The sequence below is a fragment of the Molothrus ater genome, chromosome 14, assembly GCF_012460135.2.
Source record: "Molothrus ater isolate BHLD 08-10-18 breed brown headed cowbird chromosome 14, BPBGC_Mater_1.1, whole genome shotgun sequence".
NCBI classification, from domain to species: Eukaryota; Metazoa; Chordata; class Aves; order Passeriformes; family Icteridae; genus Molothrus; species Molothrus ater.
The window spans coordinates 4234691-4259416 of NC_050491.2; the positions used below are offsets into that span (position 1 = coordinate 4234691).

The 24726-nt window shown below is 41.5% G+C and overlaps 1 protein-coding gene across 1 annotated transcript; it reads right to left on the bottom strand.

Annotated features, from left to right (window-relative positions):
* Positions 1 to 7180: 7180 nt before the first annotated feature.
* CENPI (centromere protein I) lies at positions 7181 to 24203 on the bottom strand. The gene is made up of 21 exons (XM_036402157.2): positions 24128 to 24203; positions 22521 to 22831; positions 21717 to 21854; positions 21260 to 21378; positions 20094 to 20201; positions 18962 to 19010; positions 18597 to 18643; positions 17849 to 17938; positions 16228 to 16356; positions 15813 to 15977; positions 15456 to 15576; positions 15161 to 15249; positions 14736 to 14853; positions 14572 to 14636; positions 13980 to 14065; positions 13399 to 13534; positions 12513 to 12637; positions 11405 to 11453; positions 11013 to 11246; positions 9105 to 9146; positions 7181 to 8298 (listed from the first exon to the last, which is right to left on the bottom strand). The coding sequence occupies exons 2-21, from the start codon at positions 22717 to 22719 to the stop codon at positions 8167 to 8169; spliced, it is 2241 nt and encodes a 746-aa protein (XP_036258050.1). The 5' UTR covers positions 22720 to 22831; positions 24128 to 24203; the 3' UTR covers positions 7181 to 8166.
* Positions 24204 to 24726: the final 523 nt, after the last annotated feature.

Genomic DNA, 24726 nt, shown 5'->3' on the forward strand with positions numbered 1-24726 from the left:
ACCAAGTGATGTTATTTTCATATAACACAAAAAGAAACAGAATTAAATTACTTGGTGAGAAAGAGGATTCAAATGTAATCCCAGCTCTCTGTTTTAAGCACTAGACTGTCTCAGCCTCTCCATGGGAAAATTAAAAGTCAGAAAATACAATCTTCCTGGTCTTTGTCAGAACAGTCTTTAATGAATCTTAGCCCATTTTCCCCCAGAGCTGACAGACTAAAGATGTTATTTTTCTGCTCACACAGTTATGTTATCCAGAAATATCAGTGCTGCTTATAAACATTTTCCACTTCTATACATTTATTCCCCATCTCAGGTATATTCCAAAATGCAGATTCATTCAGAACCAGCACTGTTACAGCTTCACAAGTCCACTATACTCCTGAAAAAAATTACTCCTGGTCAAGCTAGCAATGGAAATAACAACTGGCAAACTCTCTGCAGCATCACAGGGCTTCCTGTGGGTTTAAGGGCCATGGTGCTGCACAGAGGGACAGTGCCCAAACCACCCCAGGGCTGTGCCCAGCAGGGCGGGGAGCCCATGACCACCTTTCAGCCAGTTTGGGCACCTTACAGAGCAAAACCCTAATCCCACACCATGGGGATGCAAACAAATCAAAAGCTTTCCTAGGTAATCAATTTAAACATGGAGAAAGTTTAAAACTCAAAATATAGTTGATCTTGTGTAAAATATGTTTGAGACAGTCCTCAAGAAACCAGTGAGCTCCTTGGGATGGTAGCAGCTCAAACCTGCAGCAGGTGGGTGGCTGAAGTTCTCCCTCCATCCCAGATGGGTGCACCAGGAGTCAGGAGCAGAGCACAGTGAGGCACAGAGAACTCCTGTAACCACACTGGAAGGAGATTTTTAAATAGCAACCTCCTTATCATGGGTTCCAAAAGGAGCAACACTGAATACTTGGAGTACCAACCCAAGAATACTTATTCACTCCACACCTTCTGCTCTTAAAAGCTTCTTCAATAGCTCCTGCTTCCACAACAGCTGTACTGATGCAATAAAATCCCTCCTGGAAAGCTGTATTTAGACCAAAAAAAAAACCCCAGATATGGATCAGAAGACAAAAATGAGCAGAGACTCTGCTGGGCTATTTTTGTGCACACACAAATAAGAAATCTTGGGTTAAATAAGGAGAGAGAGGGGGGAAATAGCAGCAGAGTCTGGAAGGGCTGTCCAGGCAGCTCCAAAGACACCATTCTCCAGAGAGACAGGGCCTGATCCGATGGCAGCATGTGTCTGTCACCAGCAGCAGCTGTAAGGGACGTGACAACATGGATAAACATATCAAGGCAATTTACACATGCACACAAGACAGACATCAGCACAGAGATGTGAACAGACAGCATGAGCCACAAAAACAAGGTGCTTTCCTGTACAAGCATCCTCAATTATTGATTGTTTAAATGCAGTAGAGAAAAAAAAATATCTCTTGTGTCAGTTTAGTTTAAATTATGAGGCAAACCAGAATCTCTGCTGGGAGAGTTGCTTCCAGGGCTGGGAACATCTTCCCAAGTCCTCCAATACTTTCTGGTTTAAGGATAAAATTAGGGCAAGGAGAGGAGGAATTCAGAACTCGAGGGGAACGAGGGAGACCAGCTCGGATGTGTCATAATCACAGTTTTCACATAAGCACTACAACTTTTTTAAGTGTATGGGAAGGTTTCTGAGATGAGAGGCTAAATTTGGTGTACTTTGAGTTCTGAAGAGAACTTAAGCCAAAAAAATCTCCCAAGGAGCTCCAAGAGCTGAGCTTCCAGAAGATACAGTGGTACTTACTTCATGTATTCCCCTAATGAAACATTTCAGACATTTTCTGTTTTATGAAACAGCAAATATTTACCTTGTTAGGAAAACTAACAGTGTCCACCCTCCCAACAGGGATATCTCAATATGCACAGTGCTAAATACAGTGTACAATCATACAATAGGTAAAAATTGGGAAAGGCTTTATAAGGCTTGAAAATAAAATTGACATATAGAGAGAGACACACACACACAGAGACAGTATTTTTAGTTTGAAAGTTTTAAAAGCTAGAAATGAGGGTTGTGTTTGCTTTCAGCCTGAATTCTGTGTTACATTCTCAATATGCAAAGCCATTACCATTAATAACTTGTAAGCTGGAATATCCATAACAATAATTATTCTTGCATTACCAACCAAACAAAAAATATTACCTAAAATTCTGGCATTCATATTTTCAACATAAAACTTCAGGGTTCAATATAATTAAAGGCTATTACTTTTACATTTTTCTTCCCATAAGTTCCCACCAATTAACTTTATGTTCTAAAATAGTCCTTGTCACAGGGAAGTGGTTCCCAAAATGTGCAGTGTCTCTTCCCTCCTTTGAAACATCACATCTCCTGAAAGAGAAAGTTCATCTTCCTAGTATAGAAGAGAAAGTATTGTTACCGTCCTTTGGAAAATTTGGTACATTCTTTCCCTTTCAGAGTAAAGCCCAAATTTAGCCATTTATCCCAATTAAAGTTTAGAGAAAGATGCTTTGGCCAGGAACAGAATGTAGAGCTATCCTTGTTAAAAGGAGAATACAGGCAGACACCAAGAAGAGCACTTTCCCTAGAGCCATACACCCACAGTCCTTGTGGATCCATCTGCTGAGAAAGAGTTTAGTGAGAGGCTTGTGAGCCTGGACAAGGTCCCTTATGGCTTGAAAAACTCCAATTTTTCCCCAAGAGCCTACAAATCCCTGTTTTCCTGAGACACAGGGCTCCCTCACCTGAGTCTCCTCCTAATTAAAGCATCAGACAGCACTGTGCTCTCTCACAGCTGCCCACAGCCAAACAGTTGTAGCTCTGTTTTGATTCAGGATCATTGATCTCAGTGGTGGTGCTGTTCCTACCTGGGAGGGAAAGCCAGAGGAACAGGTCTTGCACAAAGGGACAGACCTGCCCATCAATTCCAGTACATTAGGCAGGCCAGCAGGCTGGGAGCAGAGCATAAAGAGCCTCCCTTCAACAAGGAGAAACAAAACTAGAATTAGGGCCCTAAGAAAATAATTTAGTTAACTGGATATTGTAACATCCTGGGGGGCTTTTTTTCCTTGTTTTGTTTAAATAACTGATATAAAATAAATAACTGCACCTCTTTTGCTAGCAACAATAAGCACAAAAACCTTCCCAGAGCAGATTCTACCCTGCTGAAAGCATTTAGAAAAACAGCAGGGTACTTTCTAAACACATGGTACCTGGGGTGAGAGAGAAGAATGGGCAGAGAACTGATGCAAGCCATGTACTCAGAAACAGAATTAATCCCCCTTTTCATTTATTCCCACACAGGCCTTGAAACAATCCCCCCAAATGAGAAATAGAGACTATGGGGAGGAAGGAAATCTTTTCAGAGCAGCAAGTGCCAAAAGAAAGAGGACAGGGTATCAAAAGAGTGTAAAATAATTTGAGGGAAGAGATGGAGAAAGAGAAAGGAGAAAATGGTAGAAAAGAAAGCAAAAGCATGCAGGAGAGGAGGGTAAGGCAGACAAGGCAGATTTCAGGGGCTGTTTTGTTCTTCAAAAGCTGTCAACACATTTACAATGTGCTTTCCATCCCCCTCCTGCTTTACTGGGCCCGTGTACTCAAAGGAGCAGGAAAGCAATCACACAGGAACTGCTGAAGATTCACTTGGACACAGAACAGAGGTGCCCTGAGAGAAAGGAAACTGCTTAGTGATCCATGCACAACAAACCATGATGGGGATGGTACAGGGCCTGAGCCTGGAGAGAGGGCTGGCAGGAAACCTGCAGAGAGCAGCCTCTTCCTGCAGAGATCACACTGGCAGCACTGACACTGGAGCAGAGCAAGTCAGGCTGCACAGGGATACAGCTGCACATCAAATAAATGTTCACAGCAGAAGCTTATCCCTGCATTCTTGAGAGGAAGAGCCCAAAGGATTTGAGCAGAGAGTAAAATTTTTCAAAGTATCTGTTGCAATTTGCAGCCTAAACCCGGTGCCTGAAGCTCAGGAGCTCAGCCACATTACAGTGACTTAAATATCCCCTGAGTGAGGCTGTGCTGGAACAGCCCATCCTGTGTCACGTTCCTGGCAGGTACCACAGTACCACAGCCTGCCTGATGCATGTTCACTCATTCAGCTGCAGAATGGGATCACGCCTCAGCCTACAGATTTCTCAACACTGTCAAGGTTAAAATGGTATTTAGAGCCTGTGTAGGTACCTGCAGCTTTTTTTTTTTTTTTAAGATCAACTGTTTTGGTTTCTACATTTGTGCAAGAGCGAGCCTGGAGATTAAAGCCTCTATTAAAAAAATCTTACCCTCTGTTACGCAGACTTTTACTCCTACGAGACAGGAAGCTGAGAGGCAGAGAGGCATCCTCACAAGGTACACACACACCTTGCAGGATGTTATTTGGGTGCTTCAACACCTCCCTTGCCAACTATAATTACTTGGACAGGTCTAACAGCTACATACAGTTCTCTCAGGAATCCTGTGCCCAAACCCACATCACCAAATGCTAAGGATGTAAAAGGCATCCTTGGTCAAAAGCAAGGTTTGGTAGTATCCAGCCTTCTTCAGAACATAATTGTTGCTTCCATTTTAAAAAGCAGAGCTGTAATGAGGGAAACCCATTGGTACAACATAAATCATCTTTCTTGGAAGAAAGATGATTTATGTTGTACTTGAAGACTTTGTTCTTTCAAGATATTCATCATCCAGAGCAAGCCTTTTACCAATCTCTGTTGTTTTTCATCCAGACTAGATGCATCCTCTGACTAAAGAGCACATAAAGAGCTCCCTCACACACTCTCTCAGGAGCCATGGAGCTACAAATCAGCCCAGTGTGTATTATTAATGACAAGTTATCAGAAGATCTAGGACAACAGCCAGGCTGGAGTTTCTCTGTGCTGTGATTCTATGGAGAAAATGAACCCTTTGCCAGGTCAGATCCCACAGTTTCCCTTGCTCCTGTCTCCACTGTGCGCAGATTTGTGATAAGCCATTTTGTCACAGCAGCCAGGAGATGATTACCCTGCCCCAGAGGCCTTACAACTGAGCTTAGCCTAAAAACAAAGGTAACCAAGGGAGGAGACACTGGGTACAGGCACAAAAATCTCCAAGATTGTATCAAAAAAGGCAAAGTGAATTTTATTTTGGTGGCAGTTAAATGTTATTAGAGGAGTTCAGGAGCACCCATGTTGGCAGTTGTTAGAGCTGCAGTACAAGCCTCACAGATTCCATTTTCTGAGTGGTTACAGCTGTACCACCTTCTAAATCCTTGGGTCCTGATTTATTCATGGCATTAGGAATGCAAAATGCAAGCAGAGGGAAGTAGGCCAACAAAAGAATAGAAAGCAGGGATACAGAGGAACCAGTTTCTTCATTCCAGCTGAAAACAGGTTGTAATTATTAACTCTTTCAGAGCAAGCTCTCTCTGAAAGGGCAGTAGACTCTGATGCATAAAGGTGCACAAATGAGCCTCCCACCACAAAAAGAAAATGATGAACAGAAACACAAAGCAAACATGGCTTCAGAAGAAGAATGCAGATTAACTCTAGCCCAAGGCATTTGGATTTTCAGATGCATAATGCTCCCTGTGTCTGACAGGGAGGGGTTAATGGCTTTGGTTGTGTGACCAGATGTTCAGCTGGTGCAACTCAACACAGATCCATTAGAAATTAGTGGAGCTGTGGCTGCTTACCCCAGACAGGGTTCTGGCCCACTACTTTGAAATCCTATTTAATATCCACTCAGAGATTTTTCCAAAGGGAGAGGCCTCACTTTTTGAAATCAGATAAAAAGCTACTAGCAATGCTACAGAATGCAGTTAAACTGAAATGGCCACTCCATGGCCTGTTGATGGTATTACAAAACCCCTAAATCAAAAACCTGCAGCAGCCTTGTGATAACAACACCCCAGCACAGCTGTTTCTGCTACAACTTCATAGTGTCCACCCACCTTACAATGGGCAGAAACAGGCATGAGAGGTAAATCACTCATTTGTCACTTACCAGGAAATGGATGGGTCTTGAAATGTGTCCATTTTAGTCCTCAGAGCAGCTGTGGCCAGCCAAGTCTTTGAGCACATGCTTTTAACAGAAAATGGTCTGCAAAATTTGCTGTGATGATTCAAATGCAAAGAGCAAGCAGGGGGAAAAAGATAAGAAAATAAAATAGGTACAGTAGCACATTCCTCCCTAAAAGGGCCATTCTAACACTCAAGTGCAATGCTACTCAGATAGTTAAGAGGGAAAAAAGAGATGAAAAATGTCCAAATATCAAAAGAGACAAGAGTTACCACAGCATAAAGAGGCTAAAAGTCATCTCTGGTGCCCAATAATACCAGGCACATTTTTGCTGCATGGGATGGATTTTAAACAGGCATCTTGTCCATCCAACAAAACAAACAAACCCATAGAAAACAACTTGACATTAAAATGATCTGTCCTGTTGCTGTAGTTCTGCACTTCCAAGTGCCCAGCCTGTGTACTTGAATGTCAAAACTGTGCACAGTTTGCTTAAATACTTTCAAAATCCAGGGTATAACAAAGACCTGTGATGCTGCAAGTCTTCCATAACATGATTCTGTTTCTTCAACCAAACACCAACCCCAAGGGAAAACTGATCTCAAGACCAGTAACTGTAAAACATTCAGTATATCCTAAAGGATTCTCTATAAGCCCCTTTAAATACATTTACACACATCACACACTCTCTTAAGAGCCCTGGCATCTTTCACAAGTGAAATGAAGCCTCTGGCAGCTGACAGGAATGAACTTTCCACAAACTCCAAACAGCACCCAGCCAACAGGAAGCCTTGTCTTCCTGGCTATTGCTTCTTTGAGATTCCAGCATAAGTGGAAATAACATTTCCAACATCATTTTGAAGGTAGCTTCATAGAAAAATTATAATACTTATTATATGTTAGGGCCACATGTTGAAACATATCCACTTGGAGGAATTCTTAATAGGTGGAGTTTCTCCTGTTGAAAAAATATAATCAGGGTTTTGAAGATCTGTTTCTCTTGACAAAAATTAGCAAGCAGCACTTACACTACTTGGGATAAGACAGATGAAAGAGAAGGGCAATACTTTAGACATTAACCAGATGTACTTGAGCTGAGAACTCTGGTACTCAACCAGTCTGATTTTGAGAGGATGAAGAAAGCAAACAGCTTGAGTGGCTCCAGAGTCGCTCTCAAGACTGATTCCTTTACTGAATCAAAGCACAGATTCACAATGCAAAATTCACTATCATCTAACCCAACTGTCAAGTGGTTACAACTCTGTTTCACAGCAGAAAAATAAAGTTCATTCAGATTTTGGAAACCTCAGTTCAGCTTCTACTCAGACTTGAAATGACAGGAGAAGATACATTTTGCAAAAGAGTTTTTTCAAAATGACACATTAGAAATATTTTACAGAATATATATTATACATATGTACTCAAATAATATACAACACCTACCAAGCTAAAAACACACAAAGGGAAAGTTACATTTGCACTTATCAATACAGAAAATGGTGAGCTGGTGTCAACACTGTGCAATAAATCATCAACTGAACTCCAGGTCAGTGTACTTTCCAGCTGTACTAGAACATCATTAGAACCAGAGTTAGCATAAAATCTGTTCCTTAAGCCTCAAAATGAAAATAAATTTCAGGAAGGTCAGTTTGGTCAGTCTGTTCAAAGTCATACAGAGTACAATAGGGGATTGGGAAGCTCACATTGCTCCAATCCAAGACATCCACAGCATCCCTGAAAGGCTGATGAAGATGTTTCTCATTACCTGCTGCTGAGGAAGGCAAAGCAGGTCACGGGTCAACATTACTTATAAATGAAGCACCACTGCTCACTGCAGTTTTGAGATGGAAATTTTGTTTTGTTTCTCAATCAGAACAGATACTCCAACAGAGACACACCAGGGTGAAAAAGGTGGATGTCACATAGCTTCAGACCAGAGAAGTTTAGCAGGGACAAGAGGGGGTTCAGTGTTAGTGAACCAAGCCAGCCTCAACATCTGTGTCTTCACTTTCATAAGAGAGATGTCAGTACAAAAGTGCAGATAAGAGTCAATGCTCCGTTTCTCTCCTCTGAGAAAGGAAGAATTAGTGACAGAGTCCTTTAGAGTCTGCAAGTCTGCTCCAGATGACAGAAGAACTGCAGTGAGCCCCAGGTCACGATTCCACATTCCCTGCCTGGCTGCGCGCAGCCTGGGAAACCCGACTGATGCTGCTCTCAATGAAGACCTTCAGCCCTTTCAAACCCTGGGCGTAGAGATATTCCAGATACCAGTCCCACTTCTTCCCCTGTAAACCAGAAAGAAGAGTCAGATGTGCAGAACAAAGCTTTACCATTCTTAAGCCAATTTGGAAAGGTCTGCAAACTCTGCCTTCCTGTGGGACAACATCCACGTGTTGGGTGACATCTGTAAATATCCACAGGGGTACAGGGTCATCTGCTGGTCCAAAATGCCCACAATTACACAGCACACATTCTTAGACTGAATCATGATCTTTCTTTAATACTAAAAGTTTTTATAAATCCCACTTCTAGAAAAAGAAAAGTCTATTGGATCAAGAGGGAATATGTCAGGAACTCAATGAACATGGCTATTAAAGCCTTCCTTCCATCACTAGTGGTGATTCCTCCAGATCAGGTTTGAAGTACTCTGTGGCATAGGAAAGGAAACCAACTGCCACAGTATTTGCTCAGTGGAGGATTCCTGTTCAAAGCTGTTACAAAGCTACACATCTGTCTCAGAAATACAATATGAAGCAGAATTTGAATTATCAATGAACTTTAGGTGCATCAAGAATGTAACTTTTTCTGGAGCCTGCAGAGAGCAATAAACAGCCCTGTCCTGACACTGCACTGACTCATGAAGGAAATACATAAAATCTCAAATCACTAGCCACAGATACTTAACTTTTCAGGTGTTGATGTCCTCTTGTTTGGCCCTGTTAAGAGACTGAATCACAGCCTACAGCTGGAATTTTTACCCTTCCAAAATTTTTCTAGAGCATTGGTGAGTTTGGTGAATATTATAACCTCATCCTCTTCAACACAGCTGCTGAAATTTGCCTGCTTTATTTACTAAAACAAGAAATCTTACCTTAATTAATTTGAAGTTGAAGGTGGTATCATCAGGACAAATCTTAAGGAAAGGAAATAAAACAATATCAAGTCAGATAAAAAGTATGTCCAGGATTGGTGGGTCTTTGCTAAGGCCTCTCCTAAATCAGGAAATGCAGACATGCAATGAAATTCAGAGATTTTTTAATCCTGCTTCAGAGGGGGCTTCCAGCATCATACCCTGGGCATAAGTGGCAAAGAAATATCTGGACCCTCTTGACCTGTGCTGCAGCATTACAGGACAGCAACAGGGAATATTCACAGGTATCTTTACCATTGTCTCTCTACAGTGTAAAAGTCTCCCTTTCTAAACACCATAAATTAACAAGAATGAGCAAGAGGAGAGAAGTGACACTGAAATCAGTGTTTGTTCCCCCAGTGCTGCAGAGCAGTGCCCTCTGGTGTCCCTGCAGCTCAACATTATTTCCTCCTGCCTCAAAACACATTTGTCATAGCTGCTAAGCAAAATTTCTTCTAGTTCTACAGTAGGAGGAGAATGCGAGAATTCCCCACTAGAAGGTTTTGGGGGTTTTTTTAAGGGATTTTGAGGTTGGGTGTTTTTTGGTTTTGTGTTATGGTTGTGGGTTTATAGTCTGAGGTTTTTTTTTTATGTGCAAAACTTATAAAGAAAAATTAGGAACCTGTGTCAGGGAAAGTTTAGGTTGGATATCAGGAAAATGTTCTTCCCACTGAGGGTGATTGGGCACTGGAATGGGCTCCCCAGGAAGTGGTGACAGCACCAAGTCAGACAGAATGCAAGAAGTGTCTGGGAAACACTCCCAGGCACAGGGTGGGATTCTTAGGCTGTCCTCTGCAGAGGCAGGAGTTGGACTTTATGATTTCTGTGGGCCCCTTCCATTGCAGGTTATTCCATGATTCTAGGAAGCCTCAGAACAAAAATTATGTGGACAAAAGATATGAGATATATACAACTTCTTTCCTTGGTCCAACAAAATCAAAATAGTTTCCTTGGGCAAAGACAAAAGCTGAGTTTAATGAGCAGTAAGACACAAACTAGCTTGATTCAGGACACTGAGCACATAACAAAGGCTAATTTCTCAAGTGTTCCTAAACACAATCTTTGCTTCAACTTCTCAGGTGGCCCTTGCTGCATTCCAGGAGTCACACCTACACTTGCTCGAGCCTGCCAGAGTTTCTCACAACAAACTGGCATCTCTGTGCAGCCCTTGGACAGCCTACAGAACCTGGCTTCTTGGAGCAGCACACACATCTTGGGACAGTAACAGCTCTGGCAAACTGCTCTCTCCACTCTTCAGCAGCTGCACTGAACACATGGGGGCACCCACAGCTCAAGGGAACTCCTGGCAGAACTCACCAGACAATGCAAGACAGCTCCATGTTATCTTACCTCTGTACTTGAAGCAGCTGCTTGTATTTCTGTTTTAGTAAGCCAAAAAAGCTACCACTTTTTAGCTTTTTAGCTACCACTCAAGAGCCAGAAAGCACTGCTAACAAATTCTAGCATGAACAGCTGTATATAATTTAACCATGCATTCCTTGACTTTCTAGAGTTTAAATATTTAGATCACACTGCCTATTTTGTGGGGCAGAATGCACCTTTGGTAAGCTTTTGCTGAAGTGCCATTTATTTCATTAATTAGCTATTTTAGGTCTATCTCAAAACTATCATGAGTACAAATTCACATCCAAAACTGCTACATTCATACATTCAACTGCTCTCATACCACACAAAGAAAGGCTCTTCAAATTGTGCCAATAATCTAACAAACACAGAATGCCACAGCAGCTTTTGAAAGCTCAGTTGCCTCTACCACTCAGCCAGGACACAGAGACACTGTTCAACAGAAACAGTCAAGACAGAACATGTGGTGCCATGAAAGATCCAAATCTTGGCCTACACCATTACCTGCTGCAGGAATTGAACAGAGTAGCCCATCATGGCTGGATGATAGACAATGTTAAAGCTGGATTTTAATTCCTTCACTGCAGTTTTACTCAGCAGTTTATCATCCATACAAAGGCCTTGAGGATGAATATCCTTCTTGAATGCACTGGATGTCCACAGACAGCCCACCATAGCTATTATGTACTGGTTGTACTCTTGGTATGTCTGGCTACTGAACTTGAACTGCAGGATTTTCTGAGGGGGGGGAAAAAAAAAATCAATAAATAACATCCTCAAAGCAGCTGTGTGCTCCCTCCAGTCCTTAAAAGATGGCCATTAGTACACCTCCCCTCCACTCAACCCAGATCCTTGCTAAAGTCTGCTCTAGCACATAATAGATGTGTCCACAATACCTTTTTACTCAGCTCATTTTCTTTTGCAGCCACTAAGTTGGTTCGATACCTGAAAAAAAAAAGCCAAAATAAAGAGAAAGTTAGGGGCCTGTAAATTTTTACTACATGCCTGTGTTGAAAAAAACTGGAGGAATGTATCAAGAAAACTTACTTCCACCATGAGAAAGATCATCAAACTTTATTGGTGAAAGAGAGAGACATGAAAAAGGATTCAAAGGGACTTTATCACTTGGAAGAGTAGGGACATACCTAATAATATTAGTCTCTTAAATGATTCACACATGACCAGCCTGCCTGGGACAGTCACCTTCATAAATGCAACACACAAGAATGGAGATCCAGCCTTTAAATCAGCAGAGAAATGCAGTGTGTTTTTAAGAAGGGAGACTTTCATTCACTAAGCAAAGAAACAGAAGCCACTGGAAGTAATGCAAGTTGACAGTTGTTCTATATAATAAGCACTAGCTCTTCTTATTTCCTAGAGACCTTCCTGTCATGTTAATTACCCTGTAGATTGCTTAAGAGAAAAAGCCACATGGAGAGCCCTGCACCAGCTGTCAGCTATTGGCCACTCTTCTCCTCAGATGCAGCCACTGGAACTAACAAGGCCAAGAAGTGCAGCCTTGGTGGTGGATCCTGCAGAGCAACAAACAGTGCTGTCTTTGGCCTTGCCAGCAGCGTGAGGCAGTCCCAAACTCCTGGAGTTTGGAGGTGGAAGAAGTGCTTCCTACTCAGCACATGGGCACATGGCAGAACTTGTAAGGAAAAACTCAAGTGTAGTAGCCAAAGAAGAGGAGTGAGAAGTTGTATAGGTACTACCATTAATCCCAGCTGGCTGACTGGGGAACTTCTTCCTTCACATATCAAAGATATGGAAATAATACCAGGAAAGAGGTCAGAGTCCTGCTATCTTGGATAACAGACTTGAAAATAAAAAAAAGAACTACAGCTGTAAAATCCTTTATCATGAAAGCTGGACACAAGTGGAATTTTTTCCTTTACCTTGCACAGCAAGAAGTAGATTCCAGATTTTAACAACAAAGTCATTTCATTTCCAAAAGACTGAAAGAAGATGAGGAGTCCCTGCAGCCCACCACTGTTGCAGTACCTGTACATAATGTAGCAGAGCTGATTCAAGTTGACAGAATCCATGCTGAGCAGTGCTGGGTAGAAAACCCCAGCAGGAGGCATTATCAGCAAAGGTAGGTTGTACTTCAGGTACATGTCACACACCTGCAGGAATGAAACACATCCAGGCTGATTATTACTGCCAAAGCAATGATTATTACAAACTGCCAGGGAGTCAGAGCAACAGAGAGCATGACACTGAATTCCAGCCAGATCACCCAGAAGGGAAGGCCAGGGTGTCTTACACAAGTGTTGTTACCCATCAGTTTTGTGCATTTTTAGTGGACAAATTCAGTTACAAATAGATCCCAGAACTGTCATTGTTTTTTCAGCTATTCCCAACCTGAATTGTAGGAACTGTTGCTGTTGTTACAGCATGGCTGGAGCTCACAATAAGCACAACTACAGAGAGGACATGAGGAAGCTGGAGAATACCTAAGGCTATTTGATGCTGCTCAGTTTGCCTACAGTACAAACTAGGAAAAAAACCCCACATTTTTAAGGAAACATTTAACAAAAAAAAAAACAAGATATGTTGTTTGAAATTGAACTGATCACTGTTCTTTTCCTTAAAGTCAGCATTAAAAAAGCAGGTTATGGCCTACTGTTAATTCTCCTTCCTCAGTTCACCTCTGAATTAAGAGCAATCACTTTCTAGCAGCATATTTGCTTCTGCCTGTGGATGCAACAAAAGCAGCTTTCTGCTGCAGAATATTCCACATACCACCAAGTATGTGGAATGTTCTGGCATTTAATCACAAAGTTCTGTAAACTAGAATGAGGAAGATGTTTTTATACTCTAGCTTAAAAATGCAAACAGCCTTAGGAGTACTTGAAAAGAAAGACAAAATGACTGGGATACACACAGTGCCATAGAAATCCAGAATGAAGTAGAGCAAGAAGGTGGAATTGTTCTCCAAACGCAGTGCAACAGTAGAGATCCATCCCACAAAGTGAACCAGCTCAGCCACCACGTTCACTAGCCCACACAGGGTGGTGTTCCTGCAGCAAAGACATAGCACAGAATTACAGATACTTCTTTGCAAACAGCAACATGGAAAATGGTAAAACAAAATTGAAATTTATGCTTTTGCCCCATCAAATACTCAACAACAGATACTTGTTCTTCAATACAGGCAGTAAGACATTGTTATCAGCACCATTATGAACACCCAGCTGTCAGTGTTATGAGGATTTTGAATTCTGGACACTTCAATTTCCAGTGTCAGCAGAAATACTTCTAAAGAAAGACAAAGAACAGGCCTGACAAGGTGGCTTACAACATAGCAGAATCATAACTGCATTATTAACCTCCTGGTTGGTCTTTAGGCTGGGTGTTAGGGCTAGAATATAGATCTAAGTACACTGTTGAGCAATGCACAGAACACGGCTCACATTCTTTAAAGACAAACAGAAGAAAACAGAAGAAATCTGTCAAACATCTTACACAGAAGAAATCTCAAAATCCATTTGAATCACATTGCAATTTAACCAGTTCTGCAACAGCTCCTTCAGGCTCTCAAGAACACTGCACTGCAATAGGCAAAAAGAAATCAGGTTGATGACAATTTATGCAAGAGAATAATTCCAAACAAAGAATGCCTTGAGAAATTGTATATCCAAGGAAAGGTAGCAGGAGTTTCTCAGGAGCAGTGACATAGTTGCATGGCCCCTAGAATTGAATGTATGTGTTGTATATAGCTTTTCCTGGAGAATGTGAACTTCAAGTACTGAAAAAACTGCAATAAAACTGCTTAAACAAGTAGTTAAAACTGCAATAAAACAAATGAACTATTGTGTTGTGTGCTATCAGTTCTTTTTATCTCCAGTGCCCCAGCTTAATTCCAGTCAAAAAAAGGAAACTATCTTAAAGCACCTATTTCCTAAAGAAGTTAAACTGTAAATATATTTTATCCTGTTTGGGCAGAGACTTCTCAAAAAGATGTTTCCTATAGAGTCCCTCAGACTGCTACCCCTAACACAAGTACAGATAGCAGTATCAACTAGAACTAAACAGCCACTGTGTTCACTTGAATTACCTTAAAGTAAATAGATGATGTGAAAAAGAGCTGTGCCAGGGGATCAAAGAGATATGGCTTAATGTCTGAAAAAAATGAGAAAGCAGTATGATATCAGTGCACAAATTCTATGCCCTGAGATATCCCCACTGTCCAAGATCACCCAAAGAATCTGAGGCACATACCAGAGAAACTGCTGAGGGGGATCCAACTCACGAGCTTCAGGATTTCTGAGCGGCAGCAGACGCCATCCCAGAGAGGAAGGGTCTTATACAGGAACTCTTCACAGGCAGAAAATCCCTCCTGAAAAGCAGAAGAAAAGCATTCAAAAAGTCAACTGACTGCAGCTTGCCATGCTCACATCACTCTGGAGAAAGCAAGAGGCTCACAGCTCCTTCCTGCCATATTTGCCAGGATATTCAAATTATCATTCTTAGATTATTCTTCCTGCAGAAAACAAGGCCATTTCCAGAATATTGACTTGCCATAGGTACAGGTATTTTTATCACTTGAGTCACTGTCTCAGAAATACTACAGGAAACAGGTAAGTGCCAGAAGCTCTTTAAGGGAAGACTTTGTGAAAGCCTTGGCTTCCACAAAACTCACTCACCTGCAAGAAACATTCTGCCTTGTAGGCAGTTTCCAGGAAGCTCTTGAATTCTTCTTCATATGGGTTATCAACCACACACCAGGTGCATTCTGAACAGGAGAGAATACTGTACTTGAATACGAGCACAGCAAGAACAAGCACAATGAGAAACCAAATTCAGCTCTCCTCCAGTAGCTGTTATAACACTCTATGGTTATCACTGTAAATCTGAATAGCAAAGAACCATTACTGAAAAGTGAAAAGCCTCAGACATCCCTTAGCTCCCTACCTCACAAGATAATACTGAAGTTCTTACCTTCCTGGAGCCTCTGGCCCATCCAATAGTAGAGCCTCAGGTAAATAGATTCATCTTTCACACAATTCATGTAGTGAAGCAATAAGGGGTTTGTCAGTACTGAACCCATCTGGGAAGGAAACTGCAAGAAAAAAATAAAGAATTATTCAGTATTTACATCAATAAACTGCCAGAGAACCTCATGTCCAATCTTTTTATCACCACAAGACCATTCACAGGACTCATCCAATCTCCTCAGTTAGGACTAGAAGCTCTGTTAGAATTAGGTAGCCCACACATTACTCACATATAAATAGGGCTTAGAAGGCGATCCTTTAAATCTCCCAAAATATTCACCAAGAACTTCCTGAAACTCACCTCTAGACGGTGGATATTCTGTAGGAGCTGAGGGAAGGTCTGCAGCTGCTCCACTGGAAAAGACTCGTTCGGACTGTACAAATAAAACCAGTTCTTTTCTCTGCCCTCTCCTAAATGATTTGTGTTTGCACTGCTTGCAGGTATAACCAACTGGGCATTCCATTTCTGTAGAAAGGAAACACAAATGACTCAGTTTCCAATGCAATTGGCTGCACTCGTGAGCAGTGTTCCCAGAAAGACCCAGTTTTCCAAAAAAGGTATCCAGGCTTTCATTACAATTGATTGTTGCATTTCTCTATAGTTACTCCCCACTTTCCAGTGCTGAAATAAAGCCAGACTCTCATTATTTGCCAATATTCCTCATGAAAAGCACTACTTGGCACCTTCCAGGGTGTGCCTCAGGCCCATAACATACCCTTTTTCTTGACTGAGGTTGAGATGTGCCTAAAAACACTGCTTGGGACAGGGGAGAGGTTCCTTGGTTTCTCTGCCTTACTGCAGTGATTGCTGCTTTCCATGGGCCCTCTGAGTTCTTGAAGTAAGTCTGGAAACAGAAATCAGACATCCATGCAAGAAGTTAAGCCAAGACAAAGCAATAGAAAGATCACTTTCTATTCTGATAAACATCACCACAGTCATGTAGAGACACTTGGCTCTACTTGACAGATTTTCCCAGCACAGAACTCTCATCATCCTCAGTTTCATCACCTTTGGTCTACAATTCAACAGTTGGGCTTTTATTTCCTTTGGAAACAACGTCCCCCATTTCAGAAGGGATCTCCAACACTTCTATCTTATACTCTTAATTCAAACCAATCATCAACTCATAGATTAAATCTCAAGTATACCTTAAAATTAAACATGACCAAAGTATGCTCAGTTGATAGAAAAATTTCCTGAATTCAGCATCAGTGACACCCACATAACAGAACAATGCCATGAATAACCAAATACTCAAATTAATGTAGATATTACTACAGCCAATTGGAAAAGCTAACACCTTTTCTGCAGAATTTTTTTTGACATTTCAATGCCAATCAGTCTTTAAATTCTAATCAAGTGCCAAACCATCACAAAAGTATTCAGATTGGCTTGGACATAGCTAATCAAGCTTTTAGTACACAACACTGTGTTCATAAGGACAGTTGTAGAAATATTTGGGATCTAGTTGCTAGGAATTTACTGCACTTCTAAAAAATGCAAATGTGCATGCTAAAAATGTAAATTTTCCAACTGATTTTCAATTTTCAAAATTTCCAACCAATTTTCCACAGATGACTGTGCAGCAAAATGCAAAGTAAAAATTTAGAGAACAATACAAATACACAAGCAGATTGAAATAAATTTTATTGAAACTCAATTTGTCTGCATATAAATTAAATGTCTGTTCTAAAAAACCAACAAAAATCTCAAATTTTTAAGTCTATCCCACTGAAATAAAATTTTGTTGCACAATTTAGGTCTCCCCAGATGCTGTTTTCTCTTCTATATCTGGTTCTGCTACATGTTTCTACTTGGTCAAAGGGCTGAGCACACAGGCCTCTCTAAAAGGGGAATTATTTTTTGCTGTTCTTTGCAGCTCTGACAAATCCATTTCCTACATTTTTATCTGCTTTTTTCTCTCTCCTATGACACAGACTTTCCAAGTGCAGAGCTACTTACTGACTTCCGTTGCCATTTGTACTTGAGAATGGCAGCAATTAGAACAATACCTTGACAAATTAGACAGTTTGTTTCCTTCAGAACATAATATTGTGTGAAATAATAATAATGAAGAAACCCAGCAGGAACAGCAAAAGGATTAAAGTAATCCTCATAGAATAAAGGTAGATGTCATTCCTTACCAAATCATCTCATTATGATGAAAAGGAAACAAAACACAAGGCAAAGAATCCTCATCTAAACCTGATTTTACTCAGTGAAAAGAGAAAATGGAATTAATCTTCACCAGTAAATCTGCTATAGCTTAAATAGAAATCTCCATACAAATACTGTAGTAAATCCTGGTTTTGAATTGACTAAATCTAATTCCTTACCTTCATTTTCCCAGGAAGGGTTATGGTCACCTGTTCTGGGCAGAAAAGTTTGTAAAGTGATAGCAGAGCTTGCAGATGAGACTGCATTCCCTGTTAAATAACAGAACAAGAGGGAGAATACATGAGGTATGTTTTAATATAGAAACTGAATGCTGTATTTTAGAAGCAAAAATCCCCAGTGATCAGTAAAAGTTAAATTCCCAGAGCTACACAAGATCAAATAATCATAAACAACTGAAGCTGACAGAAACAACAGAAACTGGGTCAATTAAATAACAATAACAAGAGGACTGAAGACCTTTCTGTAGTCATAACTGATAGAAAGGAATTTAACAAAGTTATAAAAAATAATCTTCTGCTGTGTAAAAAACATGTTATTATAGCTATGTTTTTTTTCTTTTACAAAAAGGAGCAAGTCCTCTACAATCTTACAGTTTTCAGACATTTTTGGTACCACTTGAAAAAGGAAGATGAATAGAAATTAAAGACTAACAGATAAATGAAGCTGCCCCTTGCTTCAAAGATCTTACCATACATGGTCACATTGATCTCTGCATATATCACTGCATGTGCTCACAAAACACACATGAAAATTAGGGATGCACATGCAAAAGAAACTCTGATGCCACAAAGACTAAAACCTACAGTTCCAAGTCCAGTCATTCCTCTCCACTGTGTAAGGACATCAGTCTTACAAAGTGTATTATTAACCACAGTCCAAACTGTACAACATCTGAAATAAACTCACCATTTTTGCTTGGAGGTCAAGCAGCATCCTAATCCGAAAAGGCTTGACTGGAAACATAATTAAGAATATAAAGGATTTTAAAAATACCATAGTAGACATCTAAGCAAAAGTTACATAAGTAACATTTTTATTATAAAATCATGACAAAGCAAGCAGAACCAATAATTCTTATTTCTAGGGTAATAGAGAGGTTTCCAATTCAGCAAGTGTTACACCAAGTTTTGCCTGAACTACCATTCACTCTTCCTCACATTAAAAGCACAACATTGGCTAATCATTGTATCAGCTGCATTGGAAGAAAAGGCAGCACCAGCAAACAGAATCAGAAATAAAATGGTATTTTAGCTCATACAGATGGGACTCACCATTTTCCCTCCTGGTCAGCAGGTAGAGCAGGTGGCAAACGTAGGGGCACTGCAAAAAGGGCAGCCATGAGCTCTCCTGCTGCTGCAGACACAGCCAGGACACACAAAAACCAGCACAAAGACAGCCCCACACAGCAACTTCATTTAAAACCTCATCTGCACTCTGAGCAGTCCTGACTGGAACCAAGCTGTTTAATTAACTTGGATCATTTCTTTTGGAACTTGGTCTAGAAATTACAAGAGTGAGCAGTGAAAGTGCAATTACATTTTCAAAATGAAAGGCACCTTTGAACCAATATACTTTTTTAGAACTTTTAACTGCAGTTGAGGCTGTAAAGAGTCTTAAACTAGTTACAAACCAACTCTGCTGCACTTTCCAACTGACTCATCATGTCTGAAAAAGCTATTTCAAACATTAAGGCCTTAAATCCAGTTTTATTGAAAGATTATAAATGAAGTTAATCTAAAACCATTAAAAACATTACAAGAAATATAACTCAGAACTTTAGGAACTTGTTTTAACTATAAAATATCCTAAAGTGAAAGAATATTAACAATTTTATACCTAACATGACTGCCAAGATTATCTTATTATGCACTGAATCCAAACACTTTGAAATTCCTGGATTTTACAGTTGCCATATGGCAGAAATTGCCTGAATGCTTGTACTCTTTTAAGCTATATTTCAAATTAATTAAGTAGAACAGCAATTAGTTTCTCACCTTAAATAAACACTGCTCTAAATTTTTCCCTTTTTGCCCAGGTATACAAGTCAGCTTCTGCCCAGGAGCAGGAGACTTTACCTGCAGATGTCTGACAATCCCAGAGACCACTGTTACTCTTGGGAATTTATACAGAATAAATGTTCACACTCTTGTAATACAGCGTAGCAATGCTTGGAAACATGTTAAACAGACAGACCACAGCAATCTTACAGTGCTTGCCTGTTTATGGATCTAAATTACCCAGCAATCTTACAATGCAAAGAGAAAATAAAAACAGAAATCCTGCCATCAGAAAATGGTCTCTAATCAACACCTACTCCAGACTAATTCTAGCATTAATATGAATACTACTAATGAACATTTAGGTTTATTTTATCAGCTCCATATGTTCTTCAGTTCTCCTTACCAACTTCTCATCTTGCAGGAAGAAGAAGAAGAAACCATAGAGGGCATGAAGCTGTTCCTTGTGATCAATGAAGTCAAACACTGTGATCAGCCACTTCAAAAAAAGCAGCTGCAGACAGGAAAAAAAACCCACATGACATTAAGTGATGGGCAAAAGCAAGGCAGGGGAATCAGAATCCAGCTCCAGAGACATGATCAGTAAGGATACACACCATTGTCAAGGATAACCAGGGAGCTACAGACAAACAGTCCAGGGGGATTCAGATGAAGAAAGTCTGCCAAGGGATTCACCAGGTAAACAACTGACCCCATCACTGCTGTTGGCAACTGGGTTTTGGTTTCTAGAACCATGGGACCCTATCTGTGTATCAGTGGTGATTGGGAGGGAGGGAATCCAATAAACAGGGCACACATGGGCTCAGCCTGGAGAAAAGGAGGTTCAGGGGGATTTCTCACTATTTACAACTCTCTAAAAAGAGGCTGAATTGAGGCAGGGGTCAGTCTCTTCTCCCAAGCACAAAAGTGATAGGTCAAGAAGAAACAAGCAACAAGTTCTGCCAAGGAGGTTGAGATTGGATAATAGGTGAAATTTCATCATGAAAGGGTTGTCAAGCACTGGCACACACTGCCAGGGAAGTGGCTGAATCACCATCCCTGAAGGGATTTAAAAGATGTGCAGCTGTGGCTCTTGGGACATGGTTGGCTTGGCAGCAGTAGGTTAATGGTTGGATTCTGTGTCTTAATCTTTGCCCATCTAAATGATTCTACCACATAAACCTTTGAGCAGACCATATGAACATAAAAAAGACTCTTTTCCTAATGTTAAGTCATGTTGCCACAACCAAGGTGCACATGACCTGAGGGATACCTCACTGAAATTAAAGGATGCCTCTCATAGTAGAAGTATTCCACAGAAATCTTGGTGGAGACACCATTCCTGAGGAGTTCAAAGATACAAGATAAGCAGGAACCAAATCTCCACAGAAACTTAATGTGTTTCTTGGTTGCCCATTCCAGCAATGGGCATCTCTGCCAGTCTTGGTAAATGACAGTATCTTGTGTAAGACCTTGTACAAAAAAACCTCAGGATTTTTGATTCCTCAAAATACCCAGTTCTTATGGTTCCTGTACAGAAGCAATAACTACTGTAAACACTTACTAAGTTACCTGGATGTTGCCTGAGCATTTGCCAACACAGAGCCAAGACACAGCTGTAACCACAGAATTTTCTGGTATCACTGAGGCAGGAATCAGGCTCTTCAATAAACGAGTATTCACTGTATCAGCTGGAAAAAAAAAACAATTTCAAGTAAGATGGTGCTCATGTACCAGGTTCTTCAATATTGTTTTGCAGCTTAAGTCAAAATTCCCTCTGGAGTAAATTATTTAGAGCTTTCTTGCTCAAAGTAATGGTGTGTATGAATTTAGTAAGGACTTACCTATACCTCAAAATGATGACAAATAATTCATTCCAGCTTAACAAAAGAAAATGGAAACTACACCAAATCATGCCAGAAAAATTAATTTTATGCTACAGTACCATAAACACATTCTCTCAGCAGGTTTGATTAGAGGGGGAAGGCACATTCACACAAGATACACCAGCAGTATAGAAATGCTGTACCAAATCTGCCACTGAGCACCACGTTCAGCAGTATCTCAAACCCTTCAGGGGGCAGCCCTTGTTTCAGGGCAGTGCTTTCCACAGCATCCAAGTGTTTCTGCACAACACTCTTCTTCTTCAGTGCAACACAGTCTTGAGCTAGGAAAAAGAAACAGGACAAGCACAGGATGAAACAACTTCTGAACAGAAATTAACTTAAAGCTTCTCTGGACTGCTCCTGCACATACTCCTTTTTCTTGACATAGTAACAAAGAAGAAAAACTTCTAAGACATTAAAGAAACATAACATAGCTCAGGGGTTAAAGAGGGAAAAGAGAAATAAAATTATTCTAAAATTATTAATATTATAATAAGAAATATGTAGAGAGACTTCTTACAAGAGCATGTAGTGACAGGACAAAGGGAATGGCTTCAAACTGAAGGAGGTTTAGATGGGATATTGGGATAAAATTCTTTACTGTGAGGGTGGTGAGGCCCTGGCTGAGGTTGCCCAGAGAAGCTGTGGCTGCCCCATCCTTGAAAGTGTTCAAGGCCAGGCTGGATGGGGCCCTGAGCAACTTGATCTACTGGAGGGTGTCCCTACCCATGGCAGGGGAGCTTGGTCCTTTCAATCCAAACCATTCTATGCTATTTCTTTTTTTTTTTTTTTTTTTTTGACATTGTAGGAACATAAAACTTCTAAGACATTAAAGAAATAATACATAGCTCAGGCATTAAAGAGGGAAAACAGAAATCATTTTTTAAATTAAGAATGCAGCTATCATCATCTCAATCCTAGATAGCCACCCCAAAAAATTTCCTCACCTTTCTCAAAGTAGCTCAAAGCTTGCTCTAGAGACCCTTCCTGGCTCTCATAGTTCTGATCATTAGCAGATTGATTATTCTGCAAACTTTTTTCAGAGTCAATTTTCCCTCCTTTTCGCCAGGCAGAGAGATCGGTTTGGCTTTTATGGTGAACGTGCAGAGGCTGCTTTGGGGTCTTGGAACTCCTCCTTCGTTGCATCTTTTCAGACTCCCAGCTGAGACTGGAGAATTTTACTCATTTGTCATGTGAGAGCCAATCCTTCCTTAGGTAAGAAAAGAGATCAGCTGAGGAATGTCAGAGAGCTGGTTCCCTGCAAGGAAAAGAAATGTTTATTTTCCTGACAAGCAGATTTTAGAGGCATCCTGCATAAGATGAGAGTAAATTCAAAAGAAATAGTTTGGAGCTGACTGCTCCCCAAAAGATCAGACAGGATCCTCAAAGATAACAGTGTAACAAAACTCTCATCTTACATTAAAAAGGAAAAAAATCCCAAGTAAAAATTAACACAAACTCCTTTCAAGTTAAACATTATCTGATACAATCTTATATAGCATTTTGATAAAAAAATCAACATAACCAGAAAGTTAACATAACAAGTTTTCTTCTAAGCTAATTTTGTAAATTATTATTTTCCTTACTTCTATTGTGTGCACCAATACAACCCAGTCAACAAGTCATGATTCTCTGCAAGGTTAGGTACAGATTGTAGAGGACCATAACAACACTTTTCTTCCTATTTCACAAAAATTAGATTATTCTGCAGCCTTCCTACTAAGCAGCTTAGATTGGAAAAAATAAGAAATTTGGGTAAATTTCCAGATAAAGCACAAGAGCTACCAACAGTGCCAAACTGCAGAGCTGTGGGTGAAATACACCCACAAAAAATGGCTTTTTCTCCTCAATATGCCAGAGAGATCAACCTTTTACCCATAAAATTGGAAATTTTGCTACGATCTCCTGAACTCAGTAGAGTGTGCACCCCTGTCCCTGGATTGCTGGAACCTATCTTCCTGACACAATAAAACACAATGACTTTCTATTCATACTCCTCTCACTTCCTTACGAGGTTACAATCACCCTTATTTCCCTATAGGTGTGTTTGTCACTTTCCTGTACAGCAAAGCTCGGTGACCATACTCAAGAGTACAGCACCAGCTTTCTCTCAGCTCCCTCAGCACCTTCTCTACATATGTTTTGTTTTCTTTTGGCCCGCAGGAGTTCTACCAGAAAGGTTTGGTGAAGGAGAGAGCCGCTGGAAGGGCAGTCCTGGCTGACAGCGAGTCCTTCGGTGCCGACACGAGGAGCGTGGCAGCAGCACCCCTCACCCCCTTCCCCTGCAGCCCCCACCGCGACTTCCCCAGGGCCGCCCGGGGCATCCTGAGGGGACGGAGGTGGCGAGGCCTGGCCGGCCCTGGGGAAGTCACTGACCACCCCCTCACACAGCCGCCGACCCTCCCGCTGCCCTGGCCACTGAGTGCCCCTCTCACGCCCACTGACCATGGATCCCCCCGCTGCCCTGGGCACCGACCGCCACGGCCACTGACCCTGCCGCCGCCCTGGCCCCTCACCATCCCACTAACGGTCCGTCTCTCGGGGCAGCACTGACCATTGCAGGGCAGTTGGCCCTCTTGCCGCCCGGGTCACCCTTCCCACCTCCGCCTCGCGCCGGCTCCAACCGTCCCTGCATTCAAACCCCGCCGCCACCGCCCACACATGCGCACTAACCGCCTGCCTGCGCGGCGCGGTCCCGCCCATCCGCCCAGCTGCGCATGCGCAGCGCTATCACCGCGTGCGGTGGGCGGGAATGACACCGGGAGCGGTTGCGCATGCGCGGTGCGTGGAGGGCGGGAACTCTCCGTGAAGGGGGGGAGTCCCTCCCCTCAGGTGTGTCCGCATCCCTCGGGCTGGGAACGGCAGCCTAAGGCTACCGTTAAAATAGAGAGGCGGGGAAAAAAGGCACAAATAAAGTGAGGCAGTAACCCTGAGGCCGACCGGAATGAAATGAGGGGCGTGGAGAAGAAATCGAAATAAAGAATTAAAGGAAAAAAAAAAAGGGAGAGTAAATTAGCATCGAGGTCTTAGAGAAGGAGCGGATCTGTTCTTGTCACTTCCAGCGTGCACAGATGGCTGGAAGCGTCCAAAAATAGCTGTTTAATGCTGAGGGGCAGTGACAGAGGTCAGCCCGCTAAGATAAATACAGAATTC

What these genes read in the sequence shown, in the direction of transcription:
- CENPI (XM_036402157.2), bottom strand. Translation starts at nt 22,719, where the DNA reads ATGCAACGAAGGAGGAGTTCCAAGACCCCAAAGCAGCCTCTGCACGTT. An exon ending in AGGCAGAATGTTTCTTGCAG is followed by an intron (nt 14,854 to 15,160) that starts GTGAGTGAGTTT and finishes TCTGCTTTTCAG; the next exon opens with GAGGGATTTTCTGCCTGTGA. An exon ending in CATCATCTATTTACTTTAAG is followed by an intron (nt 14,066 to 14,571) that starts GTAATTCAAGTG and finishes TGCCTATTGCAG; the next exon opens with TGCAGTGTTCTTGAGAGCCT.